We start from the raw sequence: 23,095 nt of genomic DNA, 5'->3' as shown, positions 1-23,095 counted from the left end.
ATTTTTATTACACCAAATGTGACTATTTCAAGTGGTATAATGGTAATGAAGAAGAAGACGTGAGCAGCAAAAGACAGCAGCCAGTTTGATTTTTCACACTGGATGAAGGATCACCAAATTGAGGATGTTTTGGTTTCTTGAGCTCTCTCTTAGCATAGTTAGTTTGATTTTTCTCACAATAATGGCACTGTATAACATCTTGGCCTCTCAAGTTGTTATACCACCACCTAATTGGCGCCAGGAGGTTGAAAAAAATTATATTTGATGCGATTTCATTTTCTCATTTTTTTTCAATAGCAGAAAATGCACAGCTTTTTTAGGGCAATTTAGTCATTTTGGAAGCTATCGATGGTGACACATGGTCACATCTATTTGAAAAGGGAAGGCAATGTAATTCTCGATATTAGAGGGTATTTAAGTGTCATTATCAGAAACCTTGAGGGAAGTTTCTAAAACTATCCCTTACTTCATTGATTTCTCAATAGAATATTGAATTTGACAATTGAACTAATTGGTTAATGGCATTTTTCAACAAACTACAAGGGAACTTGATGAAATTTTTAAAAAACTAAAATAACAATATGTACCATTTTCTTTCCAACTGTTTGTGGGAAGCTACTAAGATTGCTCCAATTAAGGAGCACACAGGTACAAGTACTACTAGGTTTAAGTCTTCATTTTGGAGCAATTTTGACCAATTCTTAACCGGTTAAACCAGCTTTAACCTCTACAATGCTATTTAATTACACAAAATACAACCCCTTTGAACGGCTCCATTGGTGCAAAATGTTGCCAAAAACATCATAGAACTGGATATAAACATCGTACTTGGTGAGCTTCATGGTCATGAAACCTTGCCCATCATAGTACAACTTCAACTCCTCAGGGCTCCATGGCCGAACATTTCCCCTCCATGCCTTTGATCCTCCACCACTCGTCAGAAATTGGAGTGGACTGCAATAGTCATCAAAGAGTTCTTAATTTTCCATCTGAAATTTTGTTCAATCTCATAAAAATATGCAATGTAAATTTTACCTGTCAGGGCTACTGATGTGTTCCAAGCAATGGTCGTGTCCATTGACGTAAAGATCAACATTGTTTTCCTAGAAAATTTGTAGATTAGATTATTGTCTGGATCATGTTTAAGCATAAAATTAAGAACCTTAATTACCATTTTAGAAGATCTATATATGTATTAATGAATAGTGTGATAATCATGGTCTTGGCCCGTTTCTGTAAAGAACATGTCATTATTGATGTGCATAAAATAAGTACAATCGATGGATGATTTCGTTTTTAGAGCAAAAGTACAACAAAAGTGCAATTAAATTGGATTAATCAAGTTTACCTGAAGCACTGGAAGAAGCCTTTCCTCGAGCTCAAATGTGATTCCATGTTTTCCAGCACTTCTAAGTGTATGGTGACCAACAACTATCTTCCAATCTAAACTTGATTCCTTTAGGGCAGTGTCTAAATCCTGGTAAGATAGATCAGAGGAAATTGTTAATTGATTTCAATGTCAATACAAAATTCCTCATGCAATGCAGAAATGGAGCTCTAAATATAAATGTTAGTTAAATTTTTTAATGCATAAATAATTAATGTAAACTCGAAATGGTCAAAGCTTTTTCTTTGGTAACTATAAATCATCAGTAAATTAATTCAAAAATTAATAAATGTCTCATTTACCTTCAACAAATTAAAAAGATATTCCTCTCTTGGCAGCACTCCTCTCCAGTCATATTTATGATCTTTTGGGTTATTGAAATATTTATCTACGAATGGAGTTGTATCGATGAAGAAAAATTCCGCAACATCTGCTTAAAATTGATACAGAAAATAATGTCAAGTCCAGTTTTAACTACTTTTTGCTGCAAAAAAAAATTATTAATTTTTGACGTTGCAGTTTTCGTTGAATAAATAATCACTTTATTTCAGAGCCTAAATATGTATTAAGGTGTGTCACCTTCCCTTATTAGAAAATGACATTTGTATCCTAATTAAATAGTTTTGAGTACATTAATATGAAAATTACCTGTATTGAGGATAAAAGATCTGAGACATAACCATTTACTATCCTTTTTTCTGAGGATGGGATCCAATTGTGCCAAAACATCCCCTCTATAATCATGGTTTCCTAAAACTGCACCAAAATTAATTTGGACAATAATTAGCGGACAATAATGAAAAAATATGGTGCACGGGTGAAAATATAATATTGGGTCGTGAAATTACCATTGTACCACTGCTTTTGCAGACTTGGGCCCAAATAGATATTGCTAAATGACTCCTCGAATGCTGGATCATCGACACCGGTCAATCCATCTTCGTAAAAATTGTCTCCAGTAGAAATGATAAAATCTGGGTCCACCTGGTCGCCAATTTTTGCCATCTATTGGAGGATAACAAACATATAGTTATTAAATTCAGTCCGGAGCTCAATCTAGGGAGATGATCAGGCCTCCGGATCATCGGCTTAATCGCGAGTTGAGCGGTTCAACCGCATATTGCATGATAGTTATCTTATATATTATTATAATATAATTTTATAATTTAAAATTTTAGTACAATTTTAAGTTGGTGGTTCAATCGGGGGTTCAACTGGCGATTTTTTTTGGATTCACTGGTTGAACCGCTGAATTGTTAATTGGTCAACAGGTTTGTTGTTTAATTGGTTTAATTAGCAATCTAACCCAATCCTATGGCTGGTTAATTAGATTGACCGGTTCAATGATCCAGTTGGATTTTATAACTATGATGACAAATACAGTATATATAAACCAAAATCATAGTCTAATTACATTTGCATTAGCATCTCGATTCATCCAATTTCCTATAGTCTAGTTTATGTAACATTTTTACTCAAAAAGAAAAACAAAAGAGATGCTATGTACATTTAAGGGGGTTTAAAGATCTTATGGTTGCAAAATTAGCAAATGGATGGGCAAATTTAGCTCCTTTAACATTGAAAGAGTACGAGTAAATTAACCTCTAGGAGTGTTTAGGGAACAATTTTATCTACAACTAATACGACTCAAAAAAAAAGAAACCAGTTTTGGAGAGGCTAGTGGACAAACGGTGGACTCTGTGTTTTCTTTGAGGACTCTATTCAGCATTTTTTTAATTTTATATCCACCTTTCTAGCGCATTTACTGGTTTAGGATATTTGATTTGATTAACTGTAGTGATTTTTAGTTTCTATTGCAAGAGAGGAATTGCAGGATATTTCAATAGAAAAATTCTTGTTCTAATGAATTAGTAGTATGTTTGATGCAAAGGATTGTAGATTGCTTGCACAATATATAGGCTACTTAAGCAATGAAAATGCAATCCGCAAAAGATGTTTTAGATGGCTTTTTACATTGTATAGTTGCGAAGTGAGTTGTTTTAAGCTGTTAGAATTAATGTAATCAATCTATCTTTTCATAACATCATAATGAAGTTTACCTTAGCAATACAAAGGAAAAATGAAACACATTTTCTTTCTCTGGAGTATGGAGCATTAGTATTTCGACAATTAGACAATGCAACTTTTATCTTCTTTTTCTGCCACTTTGGTTCAATTTTCAGCTTAAAGCTAAATGCATACAATAGAATTATTTTATTAGACGTGAATGCCATGTAGAATGATGGATTATGAAGAAAAATAGCATCCTTTCTATCATTATAGAGTACTGAACTCTTATTCAAATACGCATTATCATGGGTCAACTGTGACCAAGAGAAAAAAAAAAAGAAAAAGGACATAAACTCAATTGTCACAAATAAAAATCTAAAGCGGGAAAAAATGCTGTTTAATCATTGATGTCCTAGATATTTATAGAATTAAATCAAGCATAAATCAAGTTGAAAAAGAAATTAGCAAAATCTCAACATTCTCAATGGTGGATAAGTGCCATTTTAGTCCACACGTCCCACTAGGTTCCTATGCTTGTTTATGTGGAGAGACTAATTAAAGAATCTATATGGATTTTTTTTAATGGAATCTATATGGAATTATTCCCTATTCGCCAGGAAGAAAAGAAACCACAACACGAAAGCGTAATAACTTTGGCAACAATACATTTGCTGACGAGAAACATTCTTTAATTGGACGCTAAAAGCGTCACAAGACCAAAGTTGAAAGCTACGTGCATGGGAGAAAAGCTAAGGTTAGTTATGCACTGGTCAAGTATTATTAAGGAGTAAAAAGATAATTATTTTGTTGATTACTTCCATATCTAATCATATACTGCCACCTAATACGTAGTCAATACAATTTTTTAAGAACTATTATACTATATATATTTTATGTTTGTCCTAAAGCAAATGATGAGATGTGTTTTCGTTTAGTTTCGTCATGCACTGGCCAGATGTTGTTTAATTAGCGGTGAAAAGATGATTCTTTAGTTAATTTCTGACTGTGCTATAACCTAATACAGTGTTAATACAATTTCTTAAGAACTATTGTGTTAATATCATGTTCGTTCCAATGGATTCTCATAATCCACGTATCATCAGATCACACCCACCCCCACTCAGACACCTATTATTTAGTTTATTTATGAAACAAGAAACTAGAACGCATGGTAATGGTATGGCATAAAAAAACTAAACTCGATAATACCCTAAATTAATTGACACTCTCATGTTATAAAATTCATGCCTTGAATGCATCAAGGACTTGTATTGTGCGCAATAAAACTTATATAGCTTGTAAATTTAAGATTAAAAAGATGTAGATTTAGAATTTTTGTGATAATAAACTTGATGCATGAATTTTAAAATAACAATTTTACACACACACACAGTGGCGATGTAAGCAAGTGGGGTCAATTGACCCCGCTTAACTTTGAAAAAATTAAATTTTAGGTTTAGAAAATTTTAAAAATTTTAAAGTTACATTTTATTTGACCCCCACTCATTACATGGCCACCCATTGTGATTACACGTTGACCGGATAAAACTCAATTCCAACAACACGCATCATCAGAATGATGCATGTAAATGCTGCTAAAAAAGAGGAGATAATGGATCCTTTTTTTCCAACGGATAAATTTGGTTAAACATAGACAACAGCTAAAATTTCATTGTGCTAGTTAATTTTCAATTTTTTTTTCAACGGTTATTTTTTTATTCTCTCTACATAAACATACAAGACACCTTCGTTTTTTTATATCTCACTATCCTACTCTATTATTTCCCTTATTCTCACTCATTTTTCTCTCAATCTCTTTGCGCAATTTTATAAAATTTAATATTTTGTGATTATGGATGAAAATTTTAGTAGTTTTAGAAATATGTTAAATGCTCCAAATAAATGTTTGATTTGATTATCAACCCATACTATTATATCGTATGGAATGCAATCCATTGTGAATAAAAGTATAATAAAAGAGGAGATAGTAAACTGCTGATGTGGATTGAGTGTAATCCACTGTGAATACCCTAAACTTGACGTTGTTAATCTTTTCTTCTTTTAGGATTTTGTCATTCATATTTTTTGTTTAAAAATGTCCAGAGATTGTCTGGTTACAATCAGTTCCGACCAAAACGGGAAGAATCATGAAAACATCTGAGCTGAAATATGCGCTCAACGCAGCAAAATATATGCGTCATATATTTATCCTTGTGTCCAAAACTAATGCAGTCTAATACCAAACTGCAATAATGACTATGACAACATTTATTTCTTTTTATCTACCTCATAATTTAATGGAAATTTTCAAACCCCACAAGAACAATTAGCAATGACTTGTTAAACTTAAGCCCCCAAGGGTCAGCTCGAATGGTCCGCTCCCCCTCTTTAGGGTATGGTGGACTTTCCTGGGCAACCAGGGTTCGAGCCCCCTTGTCACCGTGCTCGAGTGGAGTGGGGCTCCTGTCCGGGCCGGAGTGGGATTAGTCGGAGCCCTGTAAGGATTGACCCGGATACCCACTCCGTCAGAAAAAAAAAAAAAAAAAAAAGACTTGTTAAACTTATATTATCTTTTTTTCTTTTCGTGGAGCCCAGAATATTTACCAAACCATCTAAAAATTTCATCTAAATATCATCCGGCCAACTGTAATCAAGAAAATATTGTTTCCATAAATACAGAAAAATAAGAACCTGAGCTGCAACTTCTGTTTGGTTATAAGCTCCTCTTCTTCCCCAGTCTCCAACAACCAAAATACTGAGCGATCCATCAGGTTTGATGGGATGTTCAAACCTTTGAAGTTCAGCTTTTGAGTAAACCAAACACAGCCCACAAATGAGAATGATCTTGTAGAGAAGAATGATATTCTGGAGGTTCTTGGAAGCCATGGATGTGGTTTGAAACACAGCTTCCAAGAGAGTTAAATTATCAGGGTTGTTTGGTGTAAGATGTGTGGGGGGAAACTGAGAAAAGGTTGCTTGAATAACAAAGACAGAAAGGTAGGACTCGGGAGGATGGTACCTAGGAAGCTTCCTCCTGATCTATGTCCAAGGGGTTATTTTTATGCAAAGATTTTAAGATCAGGGCTGTTTGGTGAAGATCTACGGAGGGAAACTGAGTAACCGTTGCTTATATTATGGAGGGAAACTGCATAAAGGTTGCTTATATTATGGAGGGAAAGTGCATAAAGGTTGCTTATATAACTAAGACAAAAGGGTGGGACAGTAGGGTGGAGATGGAAGGAAGCTTCCTTTGAGCTACGTAAGTCCAAGGGGGGGATCATTTTCTGCTCAAAATTTAACACAAAAATCAGAGGAAAAAAGTTTTTCTTGATTGGGATAAAATATTAGGGAGAGCTTTTACAAATTACAATTGAGCAAATGGTTAAAAAGGTTACTCAATTATTTAAAATTGCACCATTTGGTCATTCAATTTTATTTTATTTTTTTTGGCTAAAAGGGTCACCGAACTCATAAAAATGTATCTTTTTCGGTCATTCCATCAAAATTCCGGTGTTAAGTTAGCCAAAAATGCATCTAGATTAATAGTACGTTTAGATTTTCAAGAGCAAAAGATCTCACAAATTTTAGCGCACATTGCAAAAAGATTAAGGAACTTCTCAGTTTCTAAGCTTTATTGATTCTCTCCAGTTTATGAATGTAATTTTTAACAATACTTAGGAATTTTGGTGCATATTTGGAGAGAATTAGTAAAGTTTGAAAACTCAAAACGTTCTTAATCTTTTTTTACTACGCATCAAAAGTTGTAGAATTTTTGTGCCCTTAAAAATCTAAGCGCGCTGCTCACTCACGTGGATGCATTTCCGGCTTCTTAACACCAAAATTCAGCGAAATGACCACAAAAAAGGTATACTTTTATGAGTTCAGGGACGTTTTTTACCAAAAAAAAAAAAAAATTTGGTGACTAAATGGTGCGATTCTAAACAGTTCAGTGGCCTTTTTGCTATTTACAATTTGGACAAGTTGGGACTAGTTTTCCAAGGCTTCCATATACCTCTGATTCTCTATCTTTTCGTGGTACGTATACATAGAGTTGAGTGTGCGAGCATTGCACTTATCCATCCATATACTGTTGTACATGTATAAAGAAGATAGGATCTTAGGGAGATGCAAGACGTAATAGTTGGTTCCATGCCCATACCATGAAATAACACTTTAAATTTTTTTTAAAAAAAAAAAACTTGACTTTTTTCTTTTTTTACTCATAATGAAACTAACTTAGATAACTAACTAGAAAATTAATTTAGTAATTGATTTGGATTGCTAGTTAGTTTGAATTGAACTGATGTTGCGTGTATAGAAGGATTTTCGAAAATTTAACGGATAATCATTTATTCTCATTATTTTATATAATATTTTTTTGAGTTAATCAGTGGTTAAATTATTAGTTAATAATTTATTTCCCTATACACAATAACCAAAAAAAATGACATTATTAATTGATAACATATTCCTTCTACTTGAGTTGAGACCATTTCATTGCTAATGACTACACGTTTTTGTAAGGGGCTATATGATGTTAGTTTTAAAAAATTTAGTGATGATGTTTATTTGTCAAAGAAATGCCTAGACACCTAGTTTATGTGAATAAACGGAGTCTTGATTTAGTAGCTAATGTTGAAATCTCAAGAATCTGAAGTAAATCCCATATGATCCCTACTAAAAATAAAATATTAAAAACAGTTTACTTGATTGGCTTGACAATTGGGCTTACGTACTTGAGGAAAATTCTGATGTAGCCATTTGTTATGCAAGTTCACAAAAGCTATATATCTTTGTCGTTTTTTTTTTTCTGTTTCCAGAAATAGAAAGTGTTTCTGCACATACGCAATCTAGACACGACTTCTTGATTGCGTTTACGCGATTATAACTACTCCACCGGTGAATTCTTTTTCAACACTTCAAATACAAAGGTCAAAACTTTGATGGTATTGAACACTAAAGAGAATTTTATGATGATATTTTGGGACAGGGACGTTAATTTTTTTCTTTTTTGATAAAAAAGGGAACGAAAATTCACTAATGGAATTGGTGGAAATCATCCGGCACAATTTGCTTTACAAAATCTAGAGGAAAATTTCAAAGAGATTTATTAAGGTTAACAGTTCTAGCATAGTGGGCTAAAAAGTGTACAACCTTATTTACGTCTCTAGCACATTCACTTTTTGGGCTTCAAATTCCATTATTATTATTATTATTTAGTTTGGCTTCAAAAATTATTTATTCAATACCAAATATTCCCTGCCTTATTTGCCATAAAGAACAAACTCATTTCAAGTTCCTCAAACGTCAGCTGCAACAATCTGGTCTACACAAATTGAGAATCTCACATACAGTAATGAGCCAAAAATAGCAATTGTCTATACATTTGGTCATTTTAATGTGCAAGACAAAATCTTTTTTCCTAATCACTTGATGTATAGAATACAACCTATTGTTGTTTTCACCAAATTGTCACAGTAATTGCTCAAAATAGTTCGTGATTTTACCAAATTACACTTGATTCTTTTTTTATTATTTTTTTGTCTTAATTATACTTGAAGGTCCTAATCAATCCACGTTAATCACACCAGAATGCATGATTTTGTTGGTTAGGAATAAAGAAAGAAATGCAGTAGCTGGATTTAATGCAACTCTAGAGGACTAAACTAAGCCAATGAAGATGGGAAGGGAGGTTAGGGTTTAGACCATCCTGGCCTCTTATTCCAACTTATATCAATACATTTATCTATTTATTTCTAATTTATTCTGAATTTATTTTAGATTCTTGTTTAATTTTAGATTCTTGTCTAATTTATTCCCTTCAAATGCTCTCACAAATTTGACAAATTAAGTCTCCTTTAATTGTAAACAAATTATAGGAAATATGCATGCATGATAGGAAAAACTTGGACCTTAAATTGAAAAAGAAGCAAGAAGTAAAATGATCAATTTTTGTGTTTTAATTCATTAATTCCTCAAAAAATTGTTGAATTTAACAGTTGAATCCAATTAACTAATGTCATTTTTTCAAACAAATTAGTAGGGAACTTGCTGGAATTTTTAAAAGCTAAAATGACAATACATCTGCCATCTTTTTTTTCAACTGTTTTGGTAAGTTAGTGGGGTTTAGAAGGTGGTGTTTTAACTTCTCAAGACTCAACTGGCCCATGTTAAAACAATTTGCAGTCTTTCAATTCCCCAAGAAAGATATAGATTTGTTTGTTATGCATTCAAAGATGTGAAGAATTTACCAAACTGTTTCAAAGAGACAAGAGCTTCTTTTGAAAATGGTACTCTGATTGGAGTAGCACACAATCAACTTGACAAGTGCCGAACCTGTGCAATAATAATTACCTACTCAAGAAAAATACAGATTTTGTATATAGCGGTGAGTAGGGTCGAATCCACAGGGACTGAGGATAATTCGTTTCTTCTAGAGTTCAAAGTATAGGGGGTTTTAGGATTAAATGCTAACTAAACAATTTAACTGCAGAAAATAATTAATTAAAAGAAATAACTAAGAGAAACTCTAACCAAGGGTACACTTCAGAAATGGGTCATGCACTGATCATTGATGCAAAAATAATTCCAACATTTATTAATAGATCAGTTATAGTTGTCATTCACGCGATAAACAACCAACCTTTCCTTAATTTCTCGATAGTTAAGGTACGACCGTTAACTATTTCTCTAACCCAAAAACAACCCTAGGTACTACCGTAGGATTTAATTTCTAGATTGCATTATCAATTAGAAAGGCCCAATCCTAACTAACAAACACGTTACGAGGGTTTATTTAAACTAGATCACATGGTCCCCTGACGTAAACCCAATTACGCCAGTTGCTACTAACACAGAGGTAACGAACAATTACGGATTCAATTACCCGTATCTAGCAAAATAGCCTCTATGAATAATTAATTATTGCGCACTAATCAATCATCCACACGAGCTATAACGGTTAAAAGCAGAAAACATATGAATACCAATAAATGGAGGAAGCAATTAAAATAAATTAGATCTCACAGTCATTGTTGAACCAAATCTTCAGTTATCCCCTTGACTAGCATTAGGAGGTTAGTCCTCCATTAATTGAGAACAACCTTGCGAAAAAGCTATCTGAATCTTACCAAATTGTTCCTGGCCAAATCGGCCAAGGAAGAAAAGTAAAAGATGAAAATCAAAATCAAAGCAATTGTCCTCCCCAAAGTCGGCTAAAAAGGAAAAGTACAAAGACCTAAGTGCCAGCCGAATTGTTCCTCCCGAATTTGTTGCTGCCTTCAACTCTTAATCACGCGGGATCCGGCTTCCCTTTTCCTATTTTCTCGGTCGGCTAAAGGAGCAAAATCAAGACCAATTACAATGCTATTTTGTTTCTAGTCCAAATTAGCCAAAGTCCAAATACAAAGGTCCACCACTGTGGCTTTCTCTCAATGGTCCCCACATAGCAAAGCCAAACAGAAATTCATGCCAAGCCAAGTAGACCTACTAGGAGTCTAATAGTTCCCTCTTTTTCCTTTTGGTAGCCACGAAATTGAAGGAATTGATTTTCCTAATTTTTAACTTTTTGAAACCAAATAAACTTCCTCCTAATCTTCCGTCAATAATCCACGTAGACTCCATTTTGAATTAGAAAACTCTTGAAAAATCACATCTTTTATCTCTTTTTGCTCCACCTTCCTGCAATTAGTACCAAATATAAGTAGAATCAATCAATTAAAATAACATTTGGCTAAAATCTAGCGAAAAATAATTATAAATTTAGCAACAAATTATGACCTATCAATTTCCCCCACATCTAAACCATGCTTGTCCTCAAGCATGAGAACAACAAATCAAATTCAAACAATAGCTATTGCTCAAATCTTCTATTGCCAAGATACAATTAAAACATATGTCAAGTATTAGTGGTAATTTCTCAAGCAATATCTCTCCAGTTAGCCTTCAAGATTAAGAACTCTTCCAATTTATGACTAACTAATCTAAGAATATAAAATATTCAACCAGCATCCATAAGCAAATGGTTCGACTATTAAGCCAAACCTCAACATTAAAATTCATGAATCAGCGGGCTAACAATTCATTCAAGCACTTTCACATTTTTCACTATTAGCACTTTTTTCTAAAATATCCCCACGCTTGATTGATTTTTTTTTTTTTCGGGGGAATGCTTAGTTTTTAGCCATTCAAACGTTTTGACGCGAACTCCGACATTGGCCAAATGAAGGAGCCCGGTTACTCAGCCAACATCGCTTAAAAACCACATACTCATAGCTATCGTTGCTTTTTGACACGAAAGTCGACACTTGTGGTGAAGACTCTCGGTTACTAGGCAACGATATTAGCGGAGTATAGCCTAATACTATTCATAAATAAGCACCAAAAATAAAATTAAATACCACACAAACCAGCTTTATTTTTTAAACATGGAGAACTAAGATTAATAGCTGAACCAATTTGCACAAAAAAAAATGCTAGACAAATATTTACAATACTTAGAGAAGTTAACCAAAAAGTGTAAAAGTCACAAAATCTCAAATATTCACCAAAGAGATACTCTTAAACTCAACCATGTTATACTCAACACCTTAAAGTGTAAAATCTTGGCAATAGAAAAATTTGAGACATCTAACCCTCGTTTATCAGGAATAATCACAAATATGCACAAAGATAGACAAAAAATTGGACAAAATTCGACAAAGTCAAACAAAAAATTCCAACAAAAATGCCTACCATTGCACTTTTTCAATATATTATCAATATATTACTCCCCCCACACCTAAATCTTACATTGTCCCCAATGTAAGTAATAAAGAATAAAATTCAAAATAAAAAGGGAAAACAAAACTTCCCTGATCATCAAAGGGGGGTTGTGGCACAACTGTAGGTGAGAGGCAAAAGACATGTAGAGCTCGATGGCGAAACTGATGACGATGAAGGCTATGATCGCCAGCTAAGGATTTCAGGTGGCTCACGATAGATGAGGAAGAATTATGCGCGATAAGCAGCGATAATCAGGAACTGACGACCCACGTTGAACAGTGCAACGGTGGCAGTGGAATTTGAAGTCCTTTGGTTGCGGTCTTGCAACCCTGTGTTAGGCGTGGGCGCGCCTAACTGCCCTTGAAACTTCTGACCAACCCACGGAAATTAAACTCCTTAAGCGTGACCACTTGGCGTGGGCACGCCTAACTACTATAGAGTCTTCTGACTGCAGACGAAAATTGTTTTCCTTAAGCGTGACCATCTGACGTGGGCACGCCTAACTGCTGGTTAGTCTTCTGTCCGCCAAATTAAAACTTCCTTCTTTAGGCGTGACCACCTAGCGTGGGCACGTCTAATTGGCAACTTCCTGCCACAAAACCAACAAATCACTAAATGCAACTAACACTTAACAAAAACTCCAAAAACATAAGAAAATTAAAACAAAAGCCTTGGGTTGCCTCCCAAGCAGCGCCTTTCTTTAATGTCTTTGGCTAGACATTGTCCTGTGTATTCATGGAGGATAAAATCATGTAACTCGCTTCAGTGCTTCATCTTCTATGTAATCCTGATAGCTCTCGTAAATAGAGTAATTCTTGAGTACACGAGTTACGGTCTTCCATGGACTAGTAGATGGCGCCAAATAATCAAGCAGTGATCTCAATTCTTCATCCACTCCTCCATCAAGAGCACTCAACGGTTCAAGATATTTGACCATAGCTACTCTTTACTCATTTCTGCCATGAGACTCAAAAACTTCCGGTATAACAAAATCAATATCATTAACAGAAATCATAGAGTAAGAGTTAAGAAAATGTGGATTAGGGAATGGAGGTGGTGTCACCACATTTGATGATTCTTCACTGGATTCTTTCACTTGAATGGGTTGCGGTTGGGGTTCCATTTCTTCCTTTTCGGCTTCTTTTTCAACTGCATCTGTAGATCTCTCATTTTGACACTCTTGCATCTCCTCATCACTAGTCAAGCAAATTGCACTCTCATTTTCTTCAAAATCAACAATGGTTTTCGAGGGCAATTCTTCAATTTGAGAAGCCAATCGATTTATTCTGGATGTCAATAGACATATTTGATCTGCCAGATTACTCATTGCATCCTTCATCATCCCATTTCTCATTTGTGTCTCCTGTTGGAATTGATATGTATTAGTAGCTATTGATTTAACTATTTCTTCAAGAGACATACCTGACATAGATGATGATTCTTGAGACTCATACTGCTGAAAATTCATTGGCCCTGTTGTATAATTATAACTGGAGTTATCCCACCATCCTTGATCATACCCGTTTGGATTAGGGTTATACCACGTTTGAGACCAGGGTGAAAAATCTCCATAATTATTGAGTGGGACACTCAGATTATCTTGATATTCGGGGCACATATCGGTTGAATGATCCCTGGCATAACAAATTTTACAGGTTGCAGCAGCCATTCTTTCTCTAATAGAGTTTAGTGCCTCTGAATATGCAAACTTTGCAAAAAAACAAGCCTCATTGCCTTCCCTGGAAATAAAATCCAGTCTATCACCAAAATATGGAGTGTTAGCAGCCATAAACTAGTAAAGAAAAAAAAATAAGAGGGAAAAAAATGGAAATGAAAATAAAATGAACTCAAAAAGAAACAAATTAAACAAACACCAGTCCCCGGCAACGGCGCCAAAAATTGACAGGTGCCGAACCTGTGCAATAATAATTACCTACTCAAGAAAAATACAGATTTTGTATATAGCGGTGAGTAGGGTCGAATCCACAGGGAATGGGGATAATTAGTTTCTTCTAGAGTTCAAAGTATAGGGGGTTTTAGGATTAAATGCTAACTAAACAATTTAACTGCAGAAAATAATTAATTAAAAGAAATAACTAAGAGAAACTCTAACCAAGGGTACACTTCAGAAATGGGTCATGCACTGATCATTGATGCAAAAATAATTCCAACATTTATTAATAGATCAGTTATAGTTGTCATGCACGCGATAAACAACCAACCTTTCCTTAATTTCTCGATAGTTAAGGTATGACCGTTAACTATTTCTCTAACCCAAAAACAACCCTAGGTACGACCGTAGGATTTAATTTCTAGATTGCATTATCAATTAGAAAGGCCCAATCCTAACTAACAAACACGCTACGAGGGTTTATTTAAACTAGATCACATGGTCCCCTGACGTAAATCCAATTACGCCAATTGCTACTAACACAGAGGTAACGAACAATTACGGATTCAATTACCCCTATCTAGCAAAATAGCCTCTATGAATAATTAATTATTGCGCACTAATCAATCATCCACACGAGCTATAACGGTTAAAAGCAGGAAACATATGAATACCAATAAATGGAGGAAGCAATTAAAATAAATTAGATCTCACAGTCATTGTTGAACCAAATCTTCAGTTGTCCCCTTGACTAGCATTAGGAGGTTAGTCCTCCATTAATGGAGAACAACCTTGCGAAAAAGCTATCTGAATCTTACCAAATTGTTCCTGGCCAAATCAGCCAAGGAAGAAAAGTAAAAGATAAAAATCAAAATCAAAGCAATTGCCCTCCCCCAAAGTCGGCTAAAAAGGAAAAGTACAAAGACCTAAGTGCCAGCCGAATTGTTCCTCCCGAATTTGTTGCTGCCTTCAACTCTTAATCACGCGGGATCCGGCTTTTCTTTTCCTATTTTCTCAGTCGGCTAAAGGAGCAAAATCAAGACCAATTACAATGCTATTTTGTTTCTAGTCCAAATTAGCCAAAGTCCAAATACAAAGGTCCACCACCGTGGCTTTCTCTCGATGATCCCCACATAGCAAAGCCAAACAGAAATTCATGCCAAGCCAAGTAGACCTACTAGGAGTCTAATAGTTCCCTCTTTTTCCTTTTGGTAGCCACGAAATTGAAGGAATTGATTTTCCTAATTTTTAACTTTTTGAAACCAAATAAACTTCCTCCTAATCTTCCGTCAATAATCCACGTAGACTCCATTTTGAATTAGAAAACTCTTGAAAAATCACATCTTTTATCTCTTTTTGCTCCACCTTCCTGCAATTAGTACCAAATACTAAATATAAGTAGAATCAATCAATTAAAATAACATTTGGCTAAAATCTAGGGAAAAATAATTATAAATTTAGCAACAAATTATGACCTATCACAACTCCAGTTAATATGTGTCCTAGTAAAATACCTTCCTCCACTTCTAGATTACAACATCTTTTTTGGTATAAACTTCTATAAGAAACATACTTTAAAGTAGAATTAAAAAAAAAAAAAAAAAAAACAGTCCCAGGTAAAGCCTACATGAAACTGTAACTAGAAGTAATAACAAACTATACAGGATAATGACATTTTCAGAGGTAGTGCTTTCAAGAAATTGAAAGACATGGAATATACTTCTCTAATGAACAAAAAAAAAAAACTATTTCAGTACTCACTAGTTAGCTAGTTTATCCTGGTTCTGGTTGTTTTGAAGCATTTCATAAATTAACTAATCTCAGCTTTGTAATTTTTAATCGAATGTCAAAAATAAGTCATAGCATTAATTTTAAATCAATGAATAGATAGGCAGATTGATAGAGGTCCCATGGAATTACCATACTACGGCTGCCTACTTATATAAAGATGTAATATGGGCATTTGTAGCTCTATTTCTAGCATATTTAAGAAAGAAAGTCTTGTATTTTTTTTTCTACAAAGTTTGGCAGGTTGACAAATATGGTCTCCCATGTATCACCAAAAGGTCATTGCGTCCCTTAAGTGTTTGATTATTGAGGCAATAGAAGAAAATTTTCCAATTGAAAAATGAGGGAAAAAAAACCAACCATGTTAATCTTGGATATAAATGTTAAGAGCGAGCCCATTTGGATTGGAGTTTTTAAGAAGTTTTATAGAAGTATATTGTGATAACTGATAATGTGATGTATGTGAAATAAAAAAAGTAATTAAGAAACGTGTCAAAGAAATCTTTAAAAAATTTCTTTCTTAAAAGCTTGCAATTATAGCGGATTTGCAGTTTTGATCTCTAGTGTTTGGGGTGCAGAGCAGTATAGTCCATAGATTTAACAATCGAATCAAACCTTCAAGTTAAGTTATATTCATTCATTGGATCATTCTCTTTCTCTTACCTCTTTACTAGCTACCCTTAAAATGAACATTGATCGCTCAACTCATATTGATTTAAATCAAATTTAAAATATTAATTTGAGGTATCATTAATCCACTATTTTCATATAGTTAACGTATATTTTCTAGCAATATATTGCATTGGAAAATTATTGTGCTTGACCAGCGACCTCATTGTCCTTAGGTTTATGTCTTTCTTTCAATTAGTTGGAACTAATTTGACAAAAAGGGAGCTTATTACAGAAAAAGTTATTAGGGTAAAGAAAAATGAAAGAGAATATATATATATATATATATATATATATATATATATATATATATATATATATATATATAATCTAGGTGAGATTCAATGAAAATTTTCTTCATCACACAATGGAGGTCTTTGTTTTTGGTTACAGATGGTAAAAGCTTTGAAAATTAGGTTTCCTGATGGATTTTGACATATCCCACCAGGCATATCACTGATGCAAAGACTCAAAACAAACATACAGATACAACCCAAAAACAGAAGAACAAGGGCCTTGAAACAACACAAATTGTGCACAAAAACCAGTTGACAATGTCAGATGAACAGTAAATGCAATCTAAAGAAAACTACTAAAAATCCTTAACAGCAGATGCCATTCTGGACCTAAGGAGGGTGAATGATACAGGGAGGGAAGACAGGAGAGATTAACAATCAGCAATTCCTACAGAGTTTAATATTCTACCACAGCAACTCATATCTACACAATCCACACCATACTCCATATTCTGGAATTGACTGTGTAGCTGATACTGCACCAATATATGCCTTCTCTATCAGTGATTTGGTCCCAGAAGTGAAAGCAGGAAAGTCCTATAATGACCTGAGGTCTCGGAATGAACAGCATCATTCAGACTTTTCCCATGTTTCCTTCGGTATTCTGCTTTGATGTACTGCATGTCAATTTCAGTCCTTGTCACTATCACGCGAATAAGTGTTGTATCATTAGTTCCTAAGCCCTTCATTGCTTTGCGCAGCACCTGGAGAGTATTAAATTTAAAGAGTGAAAGAGTGGTAACTTCTACAGTACAACTATGAACATGTTCAGCTGGAGAAAATGGAAACCACGGAATCCCTATAGGCTTGTGAAATACTAGAAAACATCAAATGCTGTACTTGAATACCATATCATGGCAACATAAATTTTTTGCATAAAGAAAGTAAATATTTGATATTGAAGGAAATTTCAAGCAGATTACAAGAATGTAGGACCCTGCATAAGATAAATCTTGTAACAGAAGACAACAAAGAATCAGAAGAATTTCACATAGATGGCACAGAAAGATAATCTCGGGAGATCAAAAACAGAAAAGGAAAATGGACTCATAAGAGAGCACAACACAACTTAATTGATTCACAGATTTACATGTAAAGTCCAGTGTTTCTGGTTTAAGGATAGTGAGATAATACCTTTGCAAAATACTTAGCTGGGTTTTGTGCACATTGTAAGATAGTCACGAGGCCAAACTCAAAGAGCCCAGATGTTTCGCTTTTCACTGCCTGCAAAACGTCTCATACTTAAGACACTAAGGTTATAGGGAAGCTGAACTGAGAGAAGACAAGAATGGGAAAATTTACCTTTTTAAGTGAGTTTCCATACATGCTATGGTAAGCAGAATCAACAGCAGCCAAATGAGCCCTGCTTCTTTCACTGAAAATGCGAATGAAAGTCTTCTCATCAGTTCCCAACTTCTTCTCCCCAGCTTTATAGAGAGCTTTAGCATCATGTTCAACCATTGCTCTGTCTATTTCTGGGCCTTCATAGCGTGGTGTACTTGCATATGCAAGTAGAAGCTACACGAAGCCAGTAAATCAAGAAAGTGTCTCAGAATTTGATTAAAACAACCTCTTCTGTAGCATTTTATGTTAAAATATATGGCTTAGAAAATTAGAGTATAATTGAAGAATGATGGTTAATTAAAGAGTTCTTTGACTTGCTGCTAATGAAACATTATAGAACTAACAAAGAAGTTTGCTTTGGCAGAATTTCAATTCAAATTTACCAAGTTGCATAGAGAAATCGACCTCATGGCCTCTTCACTGATTCAATGCTAGAAAGCTATACATATCAAGAAGGTCAATAGATTCTTTCGGACTATATATTAACAGATCGATGAATTACTTCTTTAGGTAGACTACTAACTAGCAATAGAAGCCACGTAGTACTAGGACACCAAAATCAATAGCAGAAGAGTATAAGACACCAATGCCACAAGAAAGTACAAAATGTATGCTGACAAATTTTACATCAGAGAAGGTAATATAAGGCTTTTACGTAAAGAAAAATGAAAAAATTATAGTGAAAAGCAACAGGTTCAGTCCACAGGTTCCCATGTACAGGCATTAAAAAACCAATGATTCTAATACCTCCAGATTCACATTGATGTATTCCAATGAAAAGCAATTGAAGCTTTAAATAGAACTACAAGAAAATTGCCACAACCATAGTTTTTTCATCTCCAGCTCTGAGAGAGAGAGAGAGAGAGAGAGAACCTTTTTGTGCTCTCCAGTTGCTTGAAATTCGATATCATGTTCCAGATAACTACCAAATAGTGAGTGATAAACTTGTTTGAAGTGCTGAATCTGGGTTGAAGTACGGGAGCATATTACTTCAGTGGCAGCTTTCAGATCCAATTCACTGTGCAGAGCCTGTCTTACTACGGTAGCATCCCGTCCTGCAGGGTCATGCAGCCACAGTAGGACTGCCCGCTGAAGCAAGTACCCAAAATACATTGTCAGTAATTTAAAGAATGCAAATTCAAAAAACAAATATTTCCCACATTGATCTTGCTTTCTTTCTGCAGGATGCTGAGCTTTTATTCAAGTCATTTTTTTGTTACTTTGACAGTTATTTAAAGTATAAAAATGTAATATTGGTACATACAATCAACTAGAAAAGTTTCCAGAACATAAAGAAAATGCAAAGATACTATATTTTACTACCTTGACATCACCACTAAGCTCTGAAGACACCCGTTTGCTAAGCGCTTCATGATACATGCTTCTATACTCATTTTGAATTAGAGAACGTTGTGTTGCATCTCGATGGGCAAGAATATTGACAACTGCAGCAGTATCACATCCAAATCCTGGACAAACAAAAAAAGCCCTCGTGATTGATTGCAAATTTGACATAGACCAGAATATGCAGTGCTCTATCATCTTGGACATGGTATAAGAAGTTTTGTATGTTCAAAGACATCAACCAGAACAAGAGTAGTGGATCAAATCTTATTGATCAAAAGCAATAACTGAATTCAAACATTTGCACTCTTACAAAAAGTATCTCCTTGATCCTCAAGAAGACTTGACTTCTTTTACCTTAGTCTGAATGATATTACAATTTGCAATAACAGAATTGTAATATCTAATACTTCATATATCCTACCTCACATTTCTTATTTTCCCTTTCAACAGTGCTTAATACACACTCCATGAGCATGTTTTGTTAAGACCCCCCCCCCCCCTAATTAGTGATCTAGGGTTGGGAGAGTAGTCAGCTTAGTGACACATAACTACTACTTTTAAACACAACAAATGACATTACCCCAAGTCCACCTTTAGGCATTATATGTAGTAAGCAGCAATCAAATGTTTTACATTACTCAAATGGGAATTTGCAAATAAAATAGTATCAGTTCCTTTTCTCAACCAACTTCTTTTTCCCCAAAAAGCGTTAGTTACCTTAACTGGTTCCTACTTTCCCTTCAAGATTTAGGTATCACGCAAAGTAATCCAACATTTTTCACACTTTCTCTTTAATCTAGTAGTTTAATTTCAACTCTTCTTTTACATCTCTCCTAAATCCTATTAGTACTTGAAACAGAGGAAAACAATCTAATGCACAGGAAGCATCCAGCAAGAGCTAAAAACACCCTATCAGAAAGAAATGAATGTAAAATCTTTCACAAATGCTTCTAGTTGGAAATTGAAGAATACAACTACTGAATAAGTAGAAGTTTTATCAACATCTCATGCTGCATGTCAGTATAACATTGTTCAAATGCATAATGTTAGAAAAGGTAACTTTGAACCCAAACAAGGAAAGCAATGTCAAAATAGTTTGACGCAACGAACAGATCTTAGTCTGACAATACTAAGTTGTGCCAGCTCAAGCTTATAAACTATAGAGTAAAAAAGACAGAGTAAGAAGCTAAGCCTATGAGATTTTTGTTAATCATACGTTTCCCTTTCAAATCAAGCAGGAGAAAGCTGTCCTACAGATTGTACAAAGCCATTTAACTAGATATGAATACATAAAAGAATCAGCAGAACATAGTGTTTTCTGAAACATCAGTAAATTTCAGGTTTGTCCAATCTTAGGAAGATACATTGCCCCTCTCTTCTTACTCTCCTTTCAAAAGCATGCTATCAAAATGTCAAAAGTTCAGTTTAACACCACCCAAGAACAGCTAATCTGTCATTCCAACTAGAAAAGAATTTGTTCTAGAAGTTTCTCAACTATGAATGCCCAACACAGAGTATAAACTCAAGTTATTAATCAGATTATAACTTGTAACCAAACACTTCATATTTCTTGTTTGAATTTTCTGTGCTATCAACAATTTCAAATCTCCCACTGGATTGACAAATTTGAATTTCTTATTGTTTAATTCTATTTACAACCATGAAAGCTATCAACCTTTTTTTGTATAGACGAAGTCTAACATGAAGATATTGAGCATGCCACTACAACGCAAACATTGCACATCAAGAACTTGCAGATCTCATCCCGAGTCAAAAGATTATCTAACATGAACATGTTCGCTACAGCACATATGTCCAGCTCAAAAAATCTCCTGTCTTTGGACAGCATGCCACTACAATGCAAACATTGCACGTCAAGAACTTGCAGATCTCATCCCGAGTCAAAAGAATATCTAACATGAACACGTTCGCTACAGCACATATGTGCAGCTCAAAAAATCTCCTGTCTTTGGACCCCTATTTTCAAATACAGCGGAAGGCCACAAATTTGCAATGTGGACTATCTCGAGTCAGGCATATACCAGAATGATGATAATCTGCATCCTTTGAAAGTCCCAGATAGTTTGTACATCCACTTTTAACAAGTCTGCTTGTAGCAAATTTGTGAAACTACCCAAATATCCTATAGCTCTGATTACTTTCTTACCATCAACTGTGGAAAACTTGCATGGTTAAAATGCATTAAAAAAATTTCTCCAGTTTCCTTAAACCAGAGAACATCTGCAGAACAAGCATGCAAGATCATGGAAATCCCATAAACCTTAATTCTTTACAGGGAAAAAAAATGACTCTCCTTAATTTCTTTATCCTTCTTTTTCTTTCTATTTCCCCCTGTTGATGAACCAAAAGTTCAACCCCGCTTTTCATTTCTCTTGAACTCATACAATTAGTTTCTCTACCTGGGTGAGAACTCCATCCTTAATTCTACCAAGATACTCTTAGCCTCTAAATAAGGTACTACCTAAGGCAAAGCCTTCTAAGCATACAACCTGTCAGGAAAAAGCAAAAGAAAATCAAGCAAATTCAAATGACGAAAAGGCCAAAATGAAAAAAAAAAATGAAAGTTCTAATTCAAGGTAAAAGTAACAAGAACTCAACATTTTCCACATCAGGAACGCCAAAAAAAAAAAAAAAAGAAGACTCGGCGTTCTATCTTTCTGTGACCCAGCAAAATGGAAAAATCGACCATGCAAAAATTCAAACTTTCCAGCAATTTACAACTCAAAATCAAGAACCCACAAAGAAAAAGCCCCAGAAACAAAGAAAATAACAGAATCACAAGAAAAGTACAAAAAAAAAGGGTTGGTGATTATCTGTTCTTGTTTTACCCTTGAAAGCTTTGTGTAGATGTATGGCATCATCACGGGGTGTAGTTAACGTTGGAGGAACAGTCAATGTTGACATCTTCGAAAATCACTCCGTACAATTCTTGGTCTTTCTGCTTTCTTTCCAGCTAGGAATTTCTTGTGTCCTGAATCAATGATGGTTGATGGAGGACGAAGAGTTGTAGGAGCGGGTTGGTGGATTGATCACCAATTCACCATGACGTGTGTCTCTAGTGGAGAACACCTGGGACAGTGGGACCTTATTTGTGGGTTGTTGGACACTGGCAAGTAATGTTAAAACCAATTCTAACATGACATCTTCGTGTGTTCTTATGCGAATGTTGATCAACTCCCAAATTTGTTTATTACATCCAAATTTGACCTTTTATGCTTAATCATATGAAATGATAGCTATCAGATAAATACATTCAAACAATGGTATTTGACTAATGGCATGGAAGGTAAGGATATTGTAGAATTTCTCGAACAGATTAAGAGCTACATTTCATCTCATTTACCGTATAAGTGGCTCTGTTTGGATGGGAGTGTTTTTCAAAAATTAATTTTTTAAATATAATAAAAAAATTTTAAAAGTGCTCTAAAAGGTAATTTAAAAATTAGTTTAAAATTTTAAAAAATATTTCAAAATATATTTTAGAAACTTTTCTACTCTTAAATATTTTAAAATATTTTCTAAAAACATCCCAAAATATAAACGATGATAACTATGTGTTTTTCATGTGATTAAAGAAAT

The 23,095-nt window shown here is 34.5% G+C and overlaps 2 protein-coding genes across 2 annotated transcripts; both read right to left on the bottom strand.

The window, feature by feature from the left end:
* Positions 1 to 548: 548 nt before the first annotated feature.
* Positions 549 to 6,622, bottom strand: LOC113719122 (purple acid phosphatase 8). Its single transcript, XM_027244191.2, has 7 exons — positions 6,089 to 6,622; positions 2,236 to 2,392; positions 2,036 to 2,143; positions 1,690 to 1,817; positions 1,349 to 1,477; positions 1,036 to 1,103; positions 549 to 954 (listed from the first exon to the last, which is right to left on the bottom strand). The coding sequence occupies exons 1-7, from the start codon at positions 6,281 to 6,283 to the stop codon at positions 744 to 746; spliced, it is 996 nt and encodes a 331-aa protein (XP_027099992.1). The 5' UTR covers positions 6,284 to 6,622; the 3' UTR covers positions 549 to 743.
* A 10,402-nt stretch (positions 6,623 to 17,024) lies between these two features.
* LOC113719614 (annexin D5) lies at positions 17,025 to 22,573 on the bottom strand. Its single transcript, XM_027244857.2, has 6 exons — positions 22,345 to 22,573; positions 19,472 to 19,617; positions 19,022 to 19,237; positions 18,107 to 18,322; positions 17,939 to 18,028; positions 17,025 to 17,508 (listed from the first exon to the last, which is right to left on the bottom strand). Exons 1-6 carry the CDS (start codon positions 22,418 to 22,420, stop codon positions 17,305 to 17,307), a joined length of 948 nt encoding a protein of 315 aa, XP_027100658.1. The 5' UTR covers positions 22,421 to 22,573; the 3' UTR covers positions 17,025 to 17,304.
* Between the last annotated feature and the right edge of the window lie 522 nt (positions 22,574 to 23,095).

This window comes from Coffea arabica, chromosome 11e, assembly GCF_036785885.1.
Source record: "Coffea arabica cultivar ET-39 chromosome 11e, Coffea Arabica ET-39 HiFi, whole genome shotgun sequence".
Taxonomy (NCBI): Eukaryota; Viridiplantae; Streptophyta; class Magnoliopsida; order Gentianales; family Rubiaceae; genus Coffea; species Coffea arabica.
Note: the sequence above shows the minus strand (reverse complement) of the source record. Positions and strands in the feature narration are given on the sequence as shown.